At 48.2% G+C, this 18,201-nt stretch overlaps 6 protein-coding genes across 6 annotated transcripts; 3 read left to right on the top strand and 3 right to left on the bottom strand.

The window, feature by feature from the left end:
* Positions 1–459: 459 nt before the first annotated feature.
* VFPPC_10428 (sugar porter (SP) family MFS transporter) lies at positions 460–3,032 on the bottom strand (the record flags this gene model as incomplete). The annotated part of the gene is made up of 10 exons (XM_022428709.1): positions 460–614; positions 679–771; positions 833–892; positions 968–1,101; positions 1,183–1,328; positions 1,398–1,555; positions 1,620–2,000; positions 2,097–2,353; positions 2,448–2,824; positions 2,910–3,032. 10 exons carry the CDS (start codon positions 3,030–3,032, stop codon positions 460–462), a joined length of 1,884 nt encoding a protein of 627 aa, XP_022284016.1.
* A 3,034-nt stretch (positions 3,033–6,066) lies between these two features.
* Positions 6,067–6,531, top strand: VFPPC_10427 (hypothetical protein; the record flags this gene model as incomplete). Its single annotated transcript, XM_018288799.1, has 1 exon — positions 6,067–6,531. The coding sequence occupies one exon, from the start codon at positions 6,067–6,069 to the stop codon at positions 6,529–6,531; it is 465 nt and encodes a 154-aa protein (XP_018137390.1).
* A 925-nt stretch (positions 6,532–7,456) lies between these two features.
* On the bottom strand, positions 7,457–9,157 carry VFPPC_10426 (MFS transporter; the record flags this gene model as incomplete). The annotated part of the gene is made up of 3 exons (XM_018288798.1): positions 7,457–8,745; positions 8,817–8,944; positions 9,039–9,157. 3 exons carry the CDS (start codon positions 9,155–9,157, stop codon positions 7,457–7,459), a joined length of 1,536 nt encoding a protein of 511 aa, XP_018137389.1.
* Positions 9,158–11,063: 1,906 nt separating this feature from the next.
* Positions 11,064–12,275, top strand: VFPPC_10424 (phosphotransferase; the record flags this gene model as incomplete). The annotated part of the gene is made up of 1 exon (XM_018288796.1): positions 11,064–12,275. The coding sequence occupies one exon, from the start codon at positions 11,064–11,066 to the stop codon at positions 12,273–12,275; it is 1,212 nt and encodes a 403-aa protein (XP_018137387.1).
* A 58-nt stretch (positions 12,276–12,333) lies between these two features.
* On the bottom strand, positions 12,334–14,529 carry VFPPC_10423 (beta-xylosidase; the record flags this gene model as incomplete). The annotated part of the gene is made up of 1 exon (XM_018288795.1): positions 12,334–14,529. The coding sequence occupies one exon, from the start codon at positions 14,527–14,529 to the stop codon at positions 12,334–12,336; it is 2,196 nt and encodes a 731-aa protein (XP_018137386.1).
* A 1,604-nt stretch (positions 14,530–16,133) lies between these two features.
* Positions 16,134–17,794, top strand: VFPPC_10421 (d-mannose binding lectin domain-containing protein; the record flags this gene model as incomplete). The annotated part of the gene is made up of 3 exons (XM_018288794.1): positions 16,134–16,754; positions 16,822–17,154; positions 17,219–17,794. The coding sequence occupies 3 exons, from the start codon at positions 16,134–16,136 to the stop codon at positions 17,792–17,794; spliced, it is 1,530 nt and encodes a 509-aa protein (XP_018137385.1).
* Positions 17,795–18,201: the final 407 nt, after the last annotated feature.

The following is an 18,201-nucleotide window of genomic DNA, read 5'->3' as shown; positions in this document are numbered from 1 at the left end:
CTGATCAACCAGACATCTGTTGGCAAACAGACGTGTTATCTGCTGAGCCGATGTTTGACCACGGATTACTGTAACGGCGTCAGTCAATACTTGCTACAAGAGCAACATCCTTGTACGCTGTCTATTCTAGACTGTTTGCCGCACTTTGCATTGGCCTTTAACTATTAACGAACACTCATTGGCCTACTGCATGTTGAACATTTCACTATCGAGCACAAATTGCATCAGTGCCGAAAACGGACAGCTAAAACGAGGGTATATATATAAACTATTGGAAATCTAGGAGTCTTGGTACCGGTACGAGATCTTTGACTCTATAGTATACTAGCCCGACGAGAAATGACACGCGCAAGTCAAGGACACAATCAAGTTCACACACCACCACTTTATGTTGAAGGGTATCGGGTATGTCTGCCACTTCAAAGTCGAATTTACGAGAGAGCATGAACGTAAATGCGTTTACGCCTCCTTTACGTCGTCGACATTTTCCGCCTTCTCGATAATAGGAGGCGGGCGAGGGATCTTTTGGAAGAAAACGTATCGCTTGATGAACCACGGAAGCCACACAGTTGATTCGTAATGAATAAACTTCTTTGTTGGCACCGAGAAAACCTCTGCGACATGTATTAGCCCGGGTCTATGTTTGCAGTTCATGAGGAGTGTCAGTGTGTTACTTACGGTCCAATTCTTCCAGCGTGAGCTGTTTCGTTTCTCGCACGAAGCAGAAAATCATGACCCAAGCAACTAGATTGAGACCGGCATAGAAACCGACTAGAAATGAGTTAGCTTATTTGACTCGGGGGGAAATTTGTTGGGAACATTGTCAACTTACAGGCTCCTGTTGAAGTCATAACTGTCTTCATGCGTGGGAAAGTCAAACCTAAGATTCCAGCTGGAGCGAAGACGAATTCATTAGCACGAGTTTATGGGCAACTAATTACCTCATGGTACGGCCGGTATTACTCACCAAAGGTGTTGTTGATACAGACAGCCCATGCCATTCCCTGTTCACGCTGAATCGTGGGGAAGACTTCGGCAGAGTACTGGAACGCGACCGGCCCTTCACCCAACGAGTAGCAAATGGTAAACAGGTACACGAAACTAGTTTCATCCCATCCAAGTTAGCAACGCATTCGGAATATTTTATCAAGAGGGCGCGCGGGTTTTCATGGGTCTACTCACAGAACAACGGGTCCAATCCTCGCACCACGGGATCTAAAGTCGTTTCCAGGGTTCTGGTTTGCATCCTGAGGAGCAATATGATATGCACCATTGGGAAGGAGTGAAAGCCCGGCAGCCAAGAGGAAGATGCACATGAGGGGGAAGGTCTGTTTGATGTTGATGTCAGCACAATGATGTCTCTGATCGATCTGCTATGGGTTTCACAAGGAACGTACAATCATGGTCAGGGTTCTACGGCCCTTTGTGTCAATGAGGAATAAAGTCGGGATGGTTGCCAAGACTTGAACAGCACCGTATCCGAGCGATGCATACAATGCTTCGGTCGCGGTGTAGCCCACGCTCTCGAAAATGGACGAACTGTAGAAGGAAATGACTACAGACGAGATTGTGTCAGTCATGAAATGGAGCATCGTAGCCATCTAGGCAGGCAAACTCACTGTTGATACCACACATTTGCTGCGCAATCATGACAGTCGAAGCACCATAGTTGGCTCTTCGGATCCTGGGCACAGCAAAGCAATCCCACAGTCGGGAAAAGTAGCCGGAGCCACGGGCCTCCTTCTTCTCCTCCTCATAGATGATGTATGAGTAGTAGAAGTCTCTTGCTGCGATAATGGGGTGGGCTCGCAGCCTGAGCATAGATCGGAACGCCTTATCGTGCTTGTTGTGCTTCATAAGCCATCTTGGTGACTCGGGGCAGAAGAAGATGCCAATCATAAGGACAAACGACGGGATAAAGGCAGAACCAAACTGGAGTCGCCAAGCAATTGGGCCAGTGTCCTTGACGATAACATTGGCGGCGAAACCCAAGAAGATACCTGGAAGAGAAGAACGGGGTTAGCACAAGACTGATGCGAACATGTAATACATATCGCGACGATACACATCGCAACAAGGAGTCAAAAAGGACGTACCAGCGACAACCCAAAGCTGCCAGAACATGACAAGAGCACCTCGAGTCCTGGCGGGAGCCATCTCAGCCGAATAGATAGGCACCGTGGCGTTCTTGGCGCCAATGCCGATGCCCATGACGAATCTCGCGGCAAAGAGACCCTGCCACGACTTGGCAAAACCAGATCCGATCGGAGTTGCAGTAAGACAAGCAGCCGTGACGAAGATCTCTCCACGTCGTCCCAAATAGTGATTGAGCGGATCAACGATGAAAGCGCCGCTACGATCGAGATTGTGAGCTTAGCTTTAATTGTGGGCGTAGAATAGAAAAGTGGAGGGACAGAGTGCTGGGTTTATCGTTTTTTGGCACTTACATGAGACCAGCAGTGAGAAAGATGATAGAGTTGACCAATCCAACAATCCATTCATCTCTTCCCGGCTTATCAATTCCGAACTCCTGGGGAAAGGACAAGTTTGCGCCGTTGGCTCCCGTCTGATCCCATCCCTGAGTAGCAGCTCCCACAGCACAGAGACCGATCGAGTACCACAGCATGAATGGACCATGCCACTTGTGATCTCTTTCATACAAGAGAGCGCTGCGCTCTTCCTCATGCAGTTCCGAGATCATCTCAAATCTCTTGGGATCTCGTGCCACCAGAGCGGCGCGACCAAAGAGTTCGGCGTGCTCAGACATGCCATGGGTTTCAGCAAAGGTCTTTGCATCGCGAACTGCCTGGTCCTCGGTTTTGCGCTGTGTAGTTCAAAGAGATGCCATGTTAGTTTACGCAATGCTAGGTGTGAGGTTTTGCCATGATAGGCTACGGCGCATTGCGTACCTTGAGAGGATTCTCAATAATGTTGAGAGCAGTAGAACCGCGTCGGCCCTGTTGCTCGGCATGTTGCATTACGGGTTCATCCCGGAGCCCATCGGGAGACTCACTAGACACTTTTTTCTCCATGGTGAGCGTACTCAATGTTGCTCGAGAGTTTAAGAAGCGTCAATTGTTAAGATGCAACAATGAGCGGCCCTTGGAAAGTTTCGGGGGGCCATCAAAAGCTAAATAGAATTGCAGAGGCGATCAAAAGATACCTCCAACGACAACGAGATTACATCAAAGGCGGGACGCCCCCCGTACAATTACAATTACCAAAACCACGCCAGGATGGGAACCTTGCTTCGCTCTGTTGGAGGAGCATGAGCCAACACATGTCCAGTCCATGAGTGACGTCGGCCCAGAAAAGGGGCGTTGACTTAGCACACTGACCTGTTGCCGGTTGAGCAACCTTGAGCATCCTTGGGCATGAAATTGTAAGCGCCGTTGGATTCTCCCACCCCAACTTGCCCGACCAAAACATACTAAACATACTAAACATTGTGGAGGTGGAGTTGAGATGAATTCAGTCTCCACATGTCAGCAACAAAGTATCAAGTGATTGCTTGAATCCTTCCACACGACTGCATGGATGCTTTTGTCCTCTTACCCGCACGCGTAGATCTTGGCAACTTCGAGTTTGGAGCGACCCGCTGCTTTACAGTCCAGTCTCCAGTTTCGCCTCGCGGTGCAAGGAACCTAACTTGGTGCTGAGGGAGTTGGCGAGGGATACGCAGAAGCAAGTTGGGGGAACACTAGTCTTCTGGCTTGAAGCCACTTGGACTCAAAATCTGTCCTGTAGTTACTCCAAATGTAGGTCTGAAAGGATAGATGAATGTATGTCTACTTGCATCGAAACGCACGAGCAACCAGCAACATCTCCAACAACGTCGGCCGAAAACTTGCCCATTAGTGCGCTTCATCTCAACTGTTTTGGCTTTCTGCTGCTCTTCACACATGCACACAACCAACGAATACCTTGCTAGCCCTGTTGCGGCACTTTACATACCATCAAATACCTTTGCCAGCCCCAACTTGTCCCAACTTGAACGTGGCGTCCATGGCGCCATGGCGGGACAAGACAAAGACCTTGACAAGCCGCACCACCGATCGGCTCCCGGAAACAGGCAACCAACATTCTCTACAATATGAGTGGTTCCGCTGCGGCCCGCCTCCTCAAAACTTGACTCCATGGGGATTTTCTGATGCGGGCGTCGGCGTGGGTCGTTCTCTTGCCTCCCTCCAGTCCATGTCTCTTCTGCACCAGGTCAAGCCACTGGGCCGGTTGCTCCGCGAGGAGGCTCTCACTCACTCCCAGCTTGTTCCCATGAAACTTGGCCAATCGTTTGCTAGGCCGGGTCCGAAACGCTCTCGATTGGAAAAGGAACAACATTGTCAAATTCAAGCGGTATCGCAAACGGCAAACTCTGGCAACACAAAGAGGTTGTTTTGACCCACCAAACTGATTCACTTTTTTGCCGTTCTCCCACTTACCGGCTAACCATATTCAATGTTACAGGGCTCAACAGGGCAAAAAGTGTTCTGAAAATAGCAAAACTCATAGAGTAGCAAGACATCGCAACGCCATTGAGACTCATGGTGCAAAAAGCCGTGGTAATCCACCCAGGAGAGCAACCCTCCCTTCAGACCGGGTCTCGGCCTGCAATATCCAACTCGTAGATATGAAAAAGCCCTCAACGTAAAGCTCTTGAGTCAGGACAACAGTTTCAAGGTCAATATTTGCAGCTTCGGCAGGTCCGTTGTGGGCCATCTCCAGCAACCTTCACCAGGCTAATATCACGGTCGTATGTTGACGGTAATTCTCATCCGCCAATTGCCGTAGAAATTATGACCCGGAGCGAAGTGAGCTCTAGCTAATGACCCCATAAATTGTAGGCAGCAGCGAAACTTGCAGAAGTGTGAGATTGGGTTGACCCCTTGGAGCCATTAATGATCAAATGTGGGTGCCATGCGGAGAACACTAAAATCCATCTTTTAGATAGCCTCAGCGCGTTGCTGACAGGGATGAGCAACATACATGCATCAGGTGGTAAAATGTTGCAAAGGGATTACCTTTCATCTCGTTGTGCCTCACTGGATGTCTTGCTGGAGGCTGGGTTGGATGGTTGCGAGCGGCGGTGACTCGGTGACTCGATCCAATTTACCGGAAAAGCGGCAAAAGATTGCGGATGGGAACAGGAAGAGGAAGAAGAGGCGGAAGAGAAAAGGGGAAATTGCACTTCAACATGCATCCAACGTAAAAGTTGAGTAAATAGCGAACCGAGCTTGGAACCCAGGACTGGAGTTGCCAACAGTCAACAATGAGCCCCAAGCCTTCATTGGGCTTCTGGTTGGGCAATTCTCAAATCGCTGACACAGATAGAGACTTGGGCAAGGTAAGCATCGCCATGTTAATGTTGAAAGAACACATCAAATATGCAGCGGGTGAGGCAGGTCTCAAATACGTGTTTATTACCGTCAGCATTAAATGATGACAGACGCCTGACCATTGTGCAATACGAACTCTGTCCCTCCGGGGTTTCCTAGTGCTATTCCCGACATGTGCTGACCTTTGTGTTCAAAAATAGAGCAGCGCTGCGTATAACCTTAAAACATGATGCAGATCTTGCCAATTCTAGTTCCCGCGTTCTCCAGCACCGCCGTGTCACTCCACATTGGGAACAAGTCAACTATCAGAAAGTCTAAGACAGGCAATAAACTTTGACTCTGCCTTTTCGTGTTTGATGGATTTGTCCATGGTGCTTTTGTCGATCAATCGTGTTGACAGCTGGTGGAGTCTAAGATCGACGATATATTACCGATTTTGAGCACTTCCTGATCATGAGACATGCTGACTCCGGCCCGAAATACTTCGTACGAGCTTACTTGCTGTCGAAAGACTCATACTGACGACATCCTGGTTTCGGAGATTTTGTTGAATACGAAGATTCATCATGTAAAAGATCTGTAGATGATGATACATTGTCGGGTATTAAAAGTCTATATAAGGGAGCATCCAGCTTCTTCACTTTGATATCGATATCCTCAAACGCATCACAACAACATATTCCATTCTTCAAAACAACCACAGACGTATAGTCATTCTACAAATATTATCAAGATGAAGGCTACTCAGTCCATTCTCACCACCCTTCTCGCTGCGTCATCTGTCATCGCAGCTCCCGCCCGGACAATCCAGTCGGCGGATATTCTCAAGACGAAGGCTGATCTCCAGGCTCAGTTCGACCCGGCTCCCGTTCCCAAATGGACTATCGAAGGCACACAGCGCACTTGTGCCGAAGACGATAGCTCTTGCACATGGCATTTCCTTATCAATACTCACGTCGCCAGCAAGACTGACGTGAACTTCATCGTTAATGGGCCGGGAGCCTCCCACAACAACGGTGGCCCACAGAACTTTGGCGATTTCACAGTTACATCTGGGTATGACCCAGCTGGATTCACCACCTTCTCTGCGGTCGACAACAAGGACGGCCTCATTGCCTTCCCTGCCTACAATGATGCCGAAATTGCCGACGGACAAATTCCAGCGGACCGCGACTACGATGTTTACTACTTGAACTAAGTGGCTAGGTCATGACAAAAACCTAGTCTCTCATCAAGACTCTGTTTCGTCTTAATGTTACTGTACTGGGGCGTTATTTTACATGTTTAATGACGTGTAGTGTGTAATAGCCCATACTGTCTTTCATGTGGCACGGGAAGATGGTCTCTTATGTGAAACGCTCTCTTATATCTAGTTAGAATTTGGGGTAACTCATTAAATAGACAAAATTTTCATTTTTCATTTTTCAAGACTACATTTTTGTGATGGAACCATCTCATGTTGCAATATTGGCCTTGTGAGGTTGTAGAGCTTCATGGGTCGATATAACGCTTTGTACCAGCTATTCCCTCAAAAGGTAGTAGGCACCCGTTAGCCGTTCAACACAAGACATCTTCGTATGCGTACAGAAGAATCCTTTGCTCTCATCAGAATAGGCATTGTGGGGTTTCCTGAACAAAACGTCATGCATGAGCTGGCTACCGTGCGCTGCATTGCAGCGAACTAGATTATTCCGGCTGCCGAAGTGTACCATCCCGGGACAGTAGACGAGAACACAACCGGGCACGGCCATTTTACTTGTTTCTATTGCATCAAAGATGACAGGGCAATGCCAGATACATTAAAGGATTGACGTGCTTGAGTCGGGCGAATCATGGGTCTCAGACCCAAATATCGGTGAGGAAAAGCACGCGTTTCTTCACAGCCAGATGGCCAATATCGACAACAACTATCCAACCTGATATTCCCTCGAATAGTTTACCTAGTTCAGAACAAAAACGGAGCATTCTCGGTGTCATGGCATAAAGACAAACCTCGGCTACTTTGCACCTTTCCTTGAATTTGGTCACATCAAGCTACGAAGAACATGTGAATAGATGGTTCTTGACAGTCAAATAACCCTGAAGAAGCAAAGAATAGCTGTAAACTTACGGCTGCTTCTGTGTCAAGTTTTCCATCTAAACTCAGGATGCTTCCAGTCCAAGTCCTCAATCTCTTTGGCAGTCAAGCCAGTCAGCTCAGTCTCAACATTTTGTGCATCACGCTTTTTATTGTCCCTTTCCATCCATATCCACATTAAGATACTGACAATGAGAGTCATACTGGCTGTCGCCAGATTTAGTCCATTGCCAATATGGTAATCTGGTGCATCCCAAGGGAGGAATGTCCAGCCCGCAATCAAACCACCTATGTTCCCGCACATGATATTCATCCCGATGGCACCATTTCGTGCAGTGTCGCTGACCACATTTGCGGAAACATGGGCATTAGAGAACGGACCGAATGCGAAGGCTGATGAGGCAATGAGAAATGTGGCGGCATATCGTACTGTTGCGACTTTGGTGCCAAGAAACATGCAGTAACCGATCATGACCAGTGGCGCGGATAGTACAAAGAAGATTAAACGCCGATCGATACGCCAACTTATTAGCGGGAGAAAGAGGGTAAAGAACCCACCAACCACGTAAGGAGGCACTGTATAGAGCTGCTGGCGAACCACGGTCTCGGTCTTGTAGATGGTTTGCACGATGGTAGGGGCGAAGAAGGCAAGACTCTGAACCGTGACGTTATTGAGTAGGAATATGAAGGCAGTTGCGAGAGTAACGGGGGAGAATATGCCTCGCATGAGCTTGGTCTTGTCGATTTTGTCAAGAATAACGGTTCCCATGCGCTCCGATTCAATGCGGGCAATCGCGAGCGCTCTTTCTTCCTTGCTTAGCCATCGTGCGGACATTGGGCTGCTCGTGAGAGTAATGAAAGACACTAAGCCAAGAGATATGGTTATGATGCCTTCAATAGCGAAGATCATCCGCCAAGAGTGAAGCCCGCCGAAGTGATCTAGACTTAAGATCGCAGAGGCCAATAAGCCCCCAAAGGCTCCCGCGAGAGGCGCCATGACGATGTAAAGAGCAAGCCTAAAGGCAAGCTCTGCCCGACGGTACCAACGGGAGAGGTAGTATGCAATTCCTGGCAGCATACCGGCTTCAAATATCCCTAGCAGGAACCGGACGCCCATGGCTTGAGGGACTGTGTTAACAAAAGCTGTGCAGACGGATGCAATGCCAAACAGCACAACGCTCAGAGGAAGAAACCAGCCCGGACCCATCCATTTGCAGCACAAGGTGCCCGGTATTTCAAAAAGAATGTATGATATGTAGAATATGGTGATGATGCGGTTGTAATCGTAGCCACGCATTTGTAGGTCCTTATCCATGCCGGCAATTTTGGCGTTTCCTAGTCAACACATGCATTTAGCTTTGAGGTTCCCTCAATAATTAGATGGATGGTTTGAGGACTCTACCCACCCAAATTGGCGCGATCAATAAAGCAGAAAAGGTACAACAACGATACTGTCGGTACGATGAAGAGGTCAATTTTGAGTCGGAGTCGGCTTTCGGCAACTCGGTCAAATATGACGGAGTCTTGTCTGGACCTAATGGAGCCATATTAGCACACATTGACGGGAAAGGTTGGGTCTGGCATCAAGATAGAATGCAATGCATCCGGTCGGGGGCGATTTAACGTACTGGTCGTCATCCTTACGTGGCTCCCCTTTCAGTCCCTCAACACCAGCCAGGCTCTCCCGGCCATTCGACCGCTGTGTCTCTGACTGCGACTCGAGAGTATGGCCTTCTTTTTCTGACATTGTGGACAGGCGCATTCAAAGAGGCCACCCAGATTGTACTGCCGAGGCAATGTTGATGTCTGGTGATCTCAACTGTGACCCAGGTCCAACGGTCTGCGGGGGATTCATCTGTCTTTTATAGCGCGAACCAAACAATGTAGGTTCAGCTTAAGCCGAGTTGACTGCCGCACTCATTCGATTTCGGGAGGCGTTATTACCCCAGGTTTATCGGCAGGCTAAAGTCACTGCGTGCGTGGCCACGGCTTGACCCATGTTATGGTTAAACTTGTCAGGATCTTCGCGTCTTCTTGTGGGGGGGAGATCCCGGTCAAATGGCACAAAGATACTCCGTAGTGTGCTCCGTACTGTATAACATCGAATTGCAGTTCCATATTTCAGACCCGAACATGACAGATGGCATTTCTAGGTATGTATTTGTCATTGGTGGTAGACGTCTGACAAACGCTGGTCTGTAGACACTGTCCTATGTAGGACGGCCTAATCGTTTGAGGGTTTTCCTTTGATAGGGGCAAATTGCCTAACACTTGGGCCGAACCATGAGTCAGGGTTTAGATCGAGGCAAATTGCATATGATTGCGAGCGGTGAGCCTGAAGTAAACCTTTCGTCCAAGTGTCAACACCGTGGCAAGCGGCCGAGTATAACTGTGGCCAACAACCAACATCAAATTTCTCGATGAAATCGCGGAACTGCAGCGTCTTCGATGGTATCCGGTGCCATGGCTACGAGTATCAGCGTTCCTGGAGAGACTGATAAAGCCTGTGAACAAAAATTGCTCCCTTTGCAATGAGCAAGAGAGAATGAACCCGGAGAGGGGGTGGAACTTCTGAAAAGCCAATAAATTGAGACTTTAGCCAGGTACCAGCAGCTTGAATCCGCGATGTGGCCGCCTCGTTGAGTTGGGGCTCCCTGCCGGCGAAGTAGAGCCATACTGGACTTTCGTAGCTGCTACCATGATGAGGTAGACTTTGTCCCTGACGCTGCTTGACGAGTTTCCCGGTGGCTATTGTATTCGTCTGGGCATGACGGATGTGAAATACACGATGTGCGAGCTAAAAATAATCTCGGACGAGGTTGTCTGCAATATGGCCTTCTAGATATTAGCCTTGATCAAGGATAAGTCTACTACTTCAATTAGATCCATGGCTAGCTAAATCCTTAAAAAAGGCGTCTTAAAGCGGCTTTGTAACTGTACAAAACGTCGAAATAACTCGCCATGGTAGAATTTAGCATGGTCTGCTTTGCCAACAAAACCGCCGATAACCCTTACTAATACGAAATCGCTAAATTTAATTAATTTGCCCTTATTTCGTTCTAAAACTAACCCTCAAAAGCCTGGTACGAGAACTCCAGATTTCTTCCCCGGTCGCATAGTATTTACCGCATGCGTTCTGACTCTCTTGGAGTTGGAGTTGCTGCTCGCTTGCTCACTTCAGCTCAATCATTGCGCATTCATGGAGCCTTTTGGATTCATTTACCTATGGTATTCTATCAAAAAATAAATAAACACATAAAAAAAATTACTGGGAAATACCCTGCTTCTTTTATTTTTGCCATTGGTTTTTTTGACCAGACTTGACAATTTGAGAGTTGGAGATAATGCGCCACTTCCATGCTGTGCAATGTTTGTCATATTGGATGGGGAAGTTGCTCCTAGGGAGGGGAGAATCCCATTCCGAGCATGCGTTAGATGATAGATTGGAACAAAAGTCGCCGTGTATTTTAATCCAGTTTAATGTCAAGCACATGAGTTCTCGACCAGGCAAACAATGGTTCATCCCAAGACTGCATGTGGACTGGGGGGACATGGCTGGATGATTGACTCCACTTGGACTTGAGCTTTTCCATGTTGCGACCATAATTTTCTCCTTCAACCAACGTCGCAGTGTGGTGCCTTTCACCTTCACAATGAGCGACGGTCTAGAGTCTCGGGATATTGCCTCGGAGATTCTCTCTTGGATTGACTTGGAACTCATTTCGTGCACAAATCTGCAGACTCTGTGGGCTGGCTACGGACACATATGCGCCATTCGGGCGCGGCCCTTGGCGAAGAATGGAGAGGATGGTAATGAACAGTCACTCATTCTCAAGATTGTCTCGCCACCCCCCGGTCGTTTGGACGAAAGTCATTTAAGAAAGGTCTTTAGCTACGAAGTGGAACAATACTTTTATCAAGAAGTTGCGCCTTCACTTGGTGACTTGCCACTTGCAAAGTGTCTGGTATCGACATCAACCGAAAACCAGAGTAGGAACCTGGGAAAACTCAACGGGTTGACAGCTACACTCTTGACAGACTTGCGATTGAAGTATCCCATAGCTGGAGAAAAGCGAGCGGTTCTTACATCGACCCAAGTATATTCTGCCATTCGGTGGCTGGCCGAATTCCACAGCAGCTGCTGGAAGCAGCCAAAATTTGATCTACAAAGCCTGATACTACCACCTCTCCAAGAGGGAAAGCGAAGAGAGGCACAGCAAGACTCAACAAGGCGAGGTTTGTGGCTAAACGGAGGTTACACTTATCTTGCCACCCGCCGCGAGGAATATAACGCACTTGCGCAAGACCACGACTCAGAATGGTCTCGGGCATTTTGTCGACCAATAGAGGCTACATCGAGTACGGTCGCTGAACTTGCTGCAGAGTTTCTAACACCTACTGGTCGGGACGTCGAAACCTACATTCACGGCGACGTCAAGTCTGAAAACTTGTTCGCCACCTCAACCGGCGATCAGGTCGCATTCTTTGACTTCCAATATGCTGGTTTAGGGCTTGGGGTTTGCGACCTGGCGAAGTTGCTTACTTGTTCGGTACCCGTGGATATGCTTGTTGCGTCTCGCGATATACCCTCTGAACTATCAATGGGAGAAGGAGAACGACGTCTTCTAAAGGCGTATCGGGACGAGTTACTCCGAGGAAGAAAGACTTCTCATGCTCCAGCGTATGATTGGGACGACTTCAAGCGGCACTGGGAGACTGCTTTAGTTGACTGGTGTAGATTCCAAGCCTCCTGGGGGTTTTGGGGTAATACAGATTGGCTGCAGGCCAGAGTGCGATCCATCTTACGGCAAGGGGAATGGCTGAAGTGGATCACGAATAGACAAGACAATATGGCTTCAGGATAGACCGTGAGATACACTTGATTTGCCTTCAATACCGATAATAGATCTATGGTTACAAGTTTCAAGACCCCTGCTTCGTAAGCTGTGTGTCGTGTACCTGGGGTAGAGAATCGATGAGAAGTTTCTTGCCGGTCAATGTGAAGGTGAACTTGACTTTCCCGTCCACATCCAAGGCAAGGGTATATTGCCCTGGGTATATGTACTTGTTGCCTTGGTCATCTGCTCTTGCTAGTGAACCCAAAGTCACTGTGAGATCCAGTTGTTGCGTTGAGCCAACGCCAATTTTGTGCAGCCGACCATATGATACAAGCTGCTTCTTTGGATGTGGCGCCGGTCCGCCGTTTGTAGATGACAAAAATAAGAGCCCAACATAATCAGACGCAAGGTTTGACCTGCTTCCAACATTCCGGACGTTGACAGACAATGTTGCAAACTTGGCCAGGTCCTTAAAGCCAGTGGCACCCTTAGACAGTGATGCTATGTCGAATGATGTTTTCTTGGGCACGGACTTCCAGGAAGCTGAAAAGTTGGTATAGTGTAATCCATACCCAAAAGGAATGATAGGTTTCCCACTGTACCACATATACGTCCTTCCCGGAATACCGCCAGAAGGCCTCAGGTTCATGTCATAGATACTGTTCCCATTGACATAGCTTCCTGGATATTGGGTAATCGGCAATCGTCCAGCTGGAGGCGCAACACCGGTAAGAGCATCGAAAACTGCGTTGCCACCGTCCTGACCCGGGTACCCTGCCCAAAGTATGGCGCTGACATTTTTGTTCTGGAGCAGAGTTGTATCATCAACTTGTCCACCACCGAATTGTAAAACCACCAGGGGTTTGCCGAGGCTAGCAAGATTTGAGACGAGATCCAACTGATTCCCTGGCCAGGTGATAGACTCTCGATCTCTTCCCTCATTTTCCACACTTCCGTCGATACCACCTAGGTAGATGACATAATCGGACGCCTTTGCCGCCGAGAGAGCATCCGCGAATTTGCTCGTATCCTGTGAATTGATATCTGCACCCTGAGAATATTGTACATTGACCCATTGGCGCTTGAATACGCTTAGCGGACTGACCAAGAATGGCGCTGTTCCGGCGTAATTGCCTTGAAGCTGGTCAGTAGCGTTCGCCCAAGGTCCAATCACGGCAACCTTTTTGGCAAGATTTTTCTGTAGGGGAAGAGTGCCGTCGTTCTTCAGTAGAGTAATTCCTTCTACTGCTGCACGATAAGCTAAGGATTGCGCCTCGGTAGTGTTTACATCAGCCCAAGACAATGACTTGTACTCGGCAGGTGAGTCAAAGTAACCGACTTTGATAAGCGCAGCGTATAGTCGTGTAAGGGATAAGTCAAGTGTAGCTTCATTTGTCATGTTTGACTTGACTGACTCGTTGAGGTAGTTGTATGTGCTCCCACAGTCCAGATCAGTCCCGGCGTTCAAGGAGTCTGCTGCGGCTTGGGGCAAGCTATCGGCGTAATGGTGAGGATCGTAAACATTTTCCACAGCGTCACAATCTGATACGACATAATTGTATGAATCTGTGAAGTTCCAATGATCTCGAAGAACGTCTTTGAGTAGGTATTCACTGGCGCAAGCGGGAATGCCGTACACTGAATTATACGCACACATGACGGACGCTACTTTGGCGTCCCGAACGCAAGTTTGGAACATTGGTAGATAGTAGTCAGCCATATCCTGAAGTGTAGGCTTCAAATCATTTGCTGTGCGGCCAGCTTCGATGTCGTAGGCAGCAAAATGCTTACAGGTCGCGAGTGTCCTCTTGTATTGGGCATCGAGCCCACCCTCAAAACCGGTGATGAGGTTGTAAACATATTGTTGAATGTGATAAGCATCTTCGCCGGGAGTCTCCATCCCTCTTCCCCATCGAGGGTCACGAAACGGATTGATATTTGGAGTCCAGAAGTCTAGTCCAGCAAAGCCAGCATTGCCGAATGCGCGAGCTTCTGTGCTGATGACAGTGGCAACATCATGGACCAGAGCATCGTCAAACGCGGCACCCAGGTTGATAGGCATTGGAAAACTAGTTGCCGCACTGTAGTTGGCACCTAATGGAGTTTGGAATTGAACTCCAACACTACCTGCAAGTCCGTGCAATGCTTCATTTTGCCAAGCATAGGCAGGTAAACCAAGCCTGGAACTGCCAGCTGCAGCACTTCCAACATTGGAGACTTTTTCATCAAGGTTCATGGCCTTAACCAAGCTTCCTGCCCTCTCTGTAATGGACAAAGACATATCGCAGACGTCATTGGAACATAATGGGTCCCTGCTGCAATCCGGGAAGTTGGGTGACGGTGGTGGGTTCTGTTCGGGGTTGGCGATCTTGTAAATATTGATCCTTGAAAGAGTATCAGCTGAGCCTTTTCAACTCGCAAAAGGGCAAGAGTGACAAACATGTTGCCTCCACCACACGATTCGGTAGCATTCGCGGGACATGGCATGTTACAAGAAGTCTCGTCGGCTTTAGTCGCTGTGCTTTCAATTTTATGGCCACAGAAACATTGACTGTCACGAAGGTTCTAGTGAGTCCATGTTCTTATACTCAGGTTGCGTCATATCTCTCAATCTTACATTGCAAACTCAACACCACTGTAGGAATAACCTGCCGAACCGCAGATATTTGAACAGTATTGTGGCGAATTCAATCTCCCTACCGTCAACAGCGGCCCTGAAAGATCACGGGGTGAGTTTGGATCATGGTAGCAGCCGACGTAACTGGTGGTGGCGATGTACGGTGGCCGACATGTTCGCGATTCCACAAGAAGCCCAAAGCAAATAAGCAAGATGCAAGTTGTGTAATGAGTTCGTTGCATCATTGTGTCTGGATGAGATGTGTTGTAGTTGAGGACACTGTTCCCAGCTCATGCTAAAACATCTGATTCTTATAAACCAATGTCTCCTTTCAAAATGTTGCTTTCTAGGTCTTGGAAGTTTCCATTAGGCAAATAGTTCCCGGCTATGTTAGCCTGCATTCATGCACAAACGAAGCAAATTAAGGTCGCCAGATGATCCCCCTTCATCATGTAACACCGGCAAAATACTTGAACCGTGACAATAGCCGTAATGATGCTTCAGATGAGGAGGCAGATGAGGAAGGCGGTAAGGATAAAGCAACATTTTTAATACTACCTTCCATATTCTTGCGTATCATTCCCAAACTTGTCTGAGCCGCCACCTCGAGATATTCTGCCTGAATAATTACTTTTGCAGACTAGGAAAGAAAGCGGGGAAGGGATATATCCCGGATTCGTTATCCCGCGATTATTCGAACCGCGGAGTTGGACCAAGTGTCGTGCCGAACCATGTTCCGAGTAATTCTTCCAGGTCCGCCTAACCTTAAGGGATTATGCAAGTCTTTTGGAGATTTGTTGAAAATGATGGGGTAGTGTTGCGTAGTTGGTGGGTGTAACTTGATCGATGTCACCTACGTCAAGCACGAATATCAACCATGTCTTTAACCGGAACCAATCGGGTTGCCATCGATTGCCGTCGATCTGGAATGGTCCGAAGATGGGGGAAATAGCCGTCGGGACAGATCTGGTCGTAATGGTGTGGAACTGAGATATTGGTTGGTGATGATGGTTGCGACTTGCACACTGGACTAGTCAATTGGTGAAGAGCATGAGATGAAAACAGATTGAAAGTAAGAGTCTATGCCCAAGCCAGACTGGCCCATTGGTAGGGGCATGATAATTTTCCAGGAAGTTTTCCCGGCCACCTCTCAGCACCGCCCTGTGATACTTCATATTTATTAGCAAAGTCGACACCTTCAAATGTTGGATGCTCGCAAAGAGCCGGCCGAGCCATTCAACTCAACTCAAATGTCATCTATATTCAAAATGAGGCGCCTGTCTTTTGTCCAGCTCTTGCAAGCCATCGCATGCTGTGCCGTCGTGACGTCTGGCAGGTGTATTAGTTCTGGAGACCAGAACACCATCAACAATGCACTGACGGCGGGCGGAACCGGTGCCATTGTGCAGGTTTGCAAAAACGCCTTGGTTCGGGTGTCTGGGCCGATCAACTTCACGGCTGATAACCAAGAGATCTCTACGGAAGGTTATCCGACAGATAGTTCTCGCGCCACAATTCAGATCATGCCAGGCAATGCTGCTAGCACCATTATCAATGGCGGCGGCCATAGCGGCATCCGGCTCATGAATATCCAGCTAGATGGTAACCGACCGAATGCCGGATATCAGAAGGGCGGTGGTGCAAACATTGAAATTGGCGGCAAAGCTACCGGCCAACTTGTGTCTCATGTGGCGTCCCGAAATCCACGAGGCTGGAGCTGTATGCACATCATTGGGTCTGGGGATGCAACTAATCCCTGTGGAAGGGCCAAGGTGGTGAATAACGATATTGGTCCTTGTGGACAGTCTGGGACTGACGCCGCAGGCAACGGATTATGGGCAGATGGGATTTCTTTGGATTGCACACAGTCCCTTGTCCAAGATAACATTGTGAGTTACTCGAAACGATTTGATATGTCGTTCTCATTACCAGCAGTTCATACTCACCGAGTTACAGATAACAGGCCCAACCGACGGCGGCATTGTAATATTCGGATCACCAGGGAGCACAATCAACAGGAACACCATTGTTTCCTCGGACCAGTACCTAGGATTTGGTGCTATTAACATGGTTGATGGCCAGTACAATGGTAATTATGCTGGAGTCACCGTGTCTAATAACAAGATTGTAGGCAAGAAGATGTTCAACCTAGGCATTGGTATTGGAGCCAATATCTGGTCCTTTAACGACCCATACGTTCTGCGTGGCCCAGTGTCAATTACAGGCAACAAGTTTAGCGGTAGCATTGCCTTCCCAATGGCGATTAATGGCTGGGCAGACGGAATAACAGTATGTTAATTACTTACCAAGCCGCTCAAGAGTTTCCAAGCTAACAAGGTCTGGTACTTAATAGACGGCCAAAAATGATGCATCTGGCGTAACAACCCCAAAGTCATCCTTCTCGGATGCGTCGCATTGCCCTGGCCCCATGCAGGAACTTTTCAACAAGAATGCCAACTTTGCATTCTATCCAGCAGGCGTCACGGGTCCTCGCAGTCTCCAGCCCGAATTCGTGGCTTCTTCAGGGAACATAACCAACTTCCTCTGCACCACCACGCCGTTGCCTAACTCGGTGCAGTATTCCAAGGGTCAGCTTGACATTATATCAGACTCACCACCCTTTGCATCATTGCACGGAATTATCATGCAATATCAAGGTGACAACAATGTCGTTGTGTTGGATACCACCACAGGAAAGCCACAGTGGGCTAGTGGACATACCATCAGCGGTGGATGTGGAAGCCCAAGTAAATGCCACATGGTGTTTCAGAGCGATGGAAACCTAGTTACCTACTATGACAACACTCCCCAGTGGACATCTCAAACAGGTGGTCGAGGAGCATCGTTAATTTGCAAAAACTCTGCTCCTTGGATGCAGATCCTAGATGATTCAGGTAACAGCATTTGGGACACCACAAAGTCTACGTAGGAGGGGGCCTTGGGACTCTCACACATTCACCTCTTGGCTGACGGGCAGAATAAGTTTCCCATTTGTAGTTATTCATGACTTTACACCTACTCAACAAAGAGTAACCCATAGTTTCACATGTGCCAAAGTATCCAGCATTGTTAGATGTGTCAAGTACATCAAGCTTTTAAGCAAATGGATATAAGCTTAACCGGTCGCAGTTACCGACCAACTGTAATTGGCCTGGTGGACCCTCCTCTAGGTCACTACGAAGTTCTAAACCCTTCAAAGTCACCCAAGGCAAAAACTTTAGCCATGATCGGAAACCCCACGATTTCCACTCTGTTGCCAGCATCCGAATATCGGAAAGCAGCCAGAGTCTCAAAATGCGAAGCGGCATCAGTGATAAACTCAAATATAACAAGAAC

The sequence above is a fragment of the Pochonia chlamydosporia genome, assembly GCF_001653235.2.
Source record: "Pochonia chlamydosporia 170 chromosome Unknown PCv3seq00011, whole genome shotgun sequence".
Taxonomy (NCBI): domain Eukaryota; kingdom Fungi; phylum Ascomycota; class Sordariomycetes; order Hypocreales; family Clavicipitaceae; genus Pochonia; species Pochonia chlamydosporia.
This window is presented reverse-complemented; position numbering and strand designations above follow the sequence as displayed.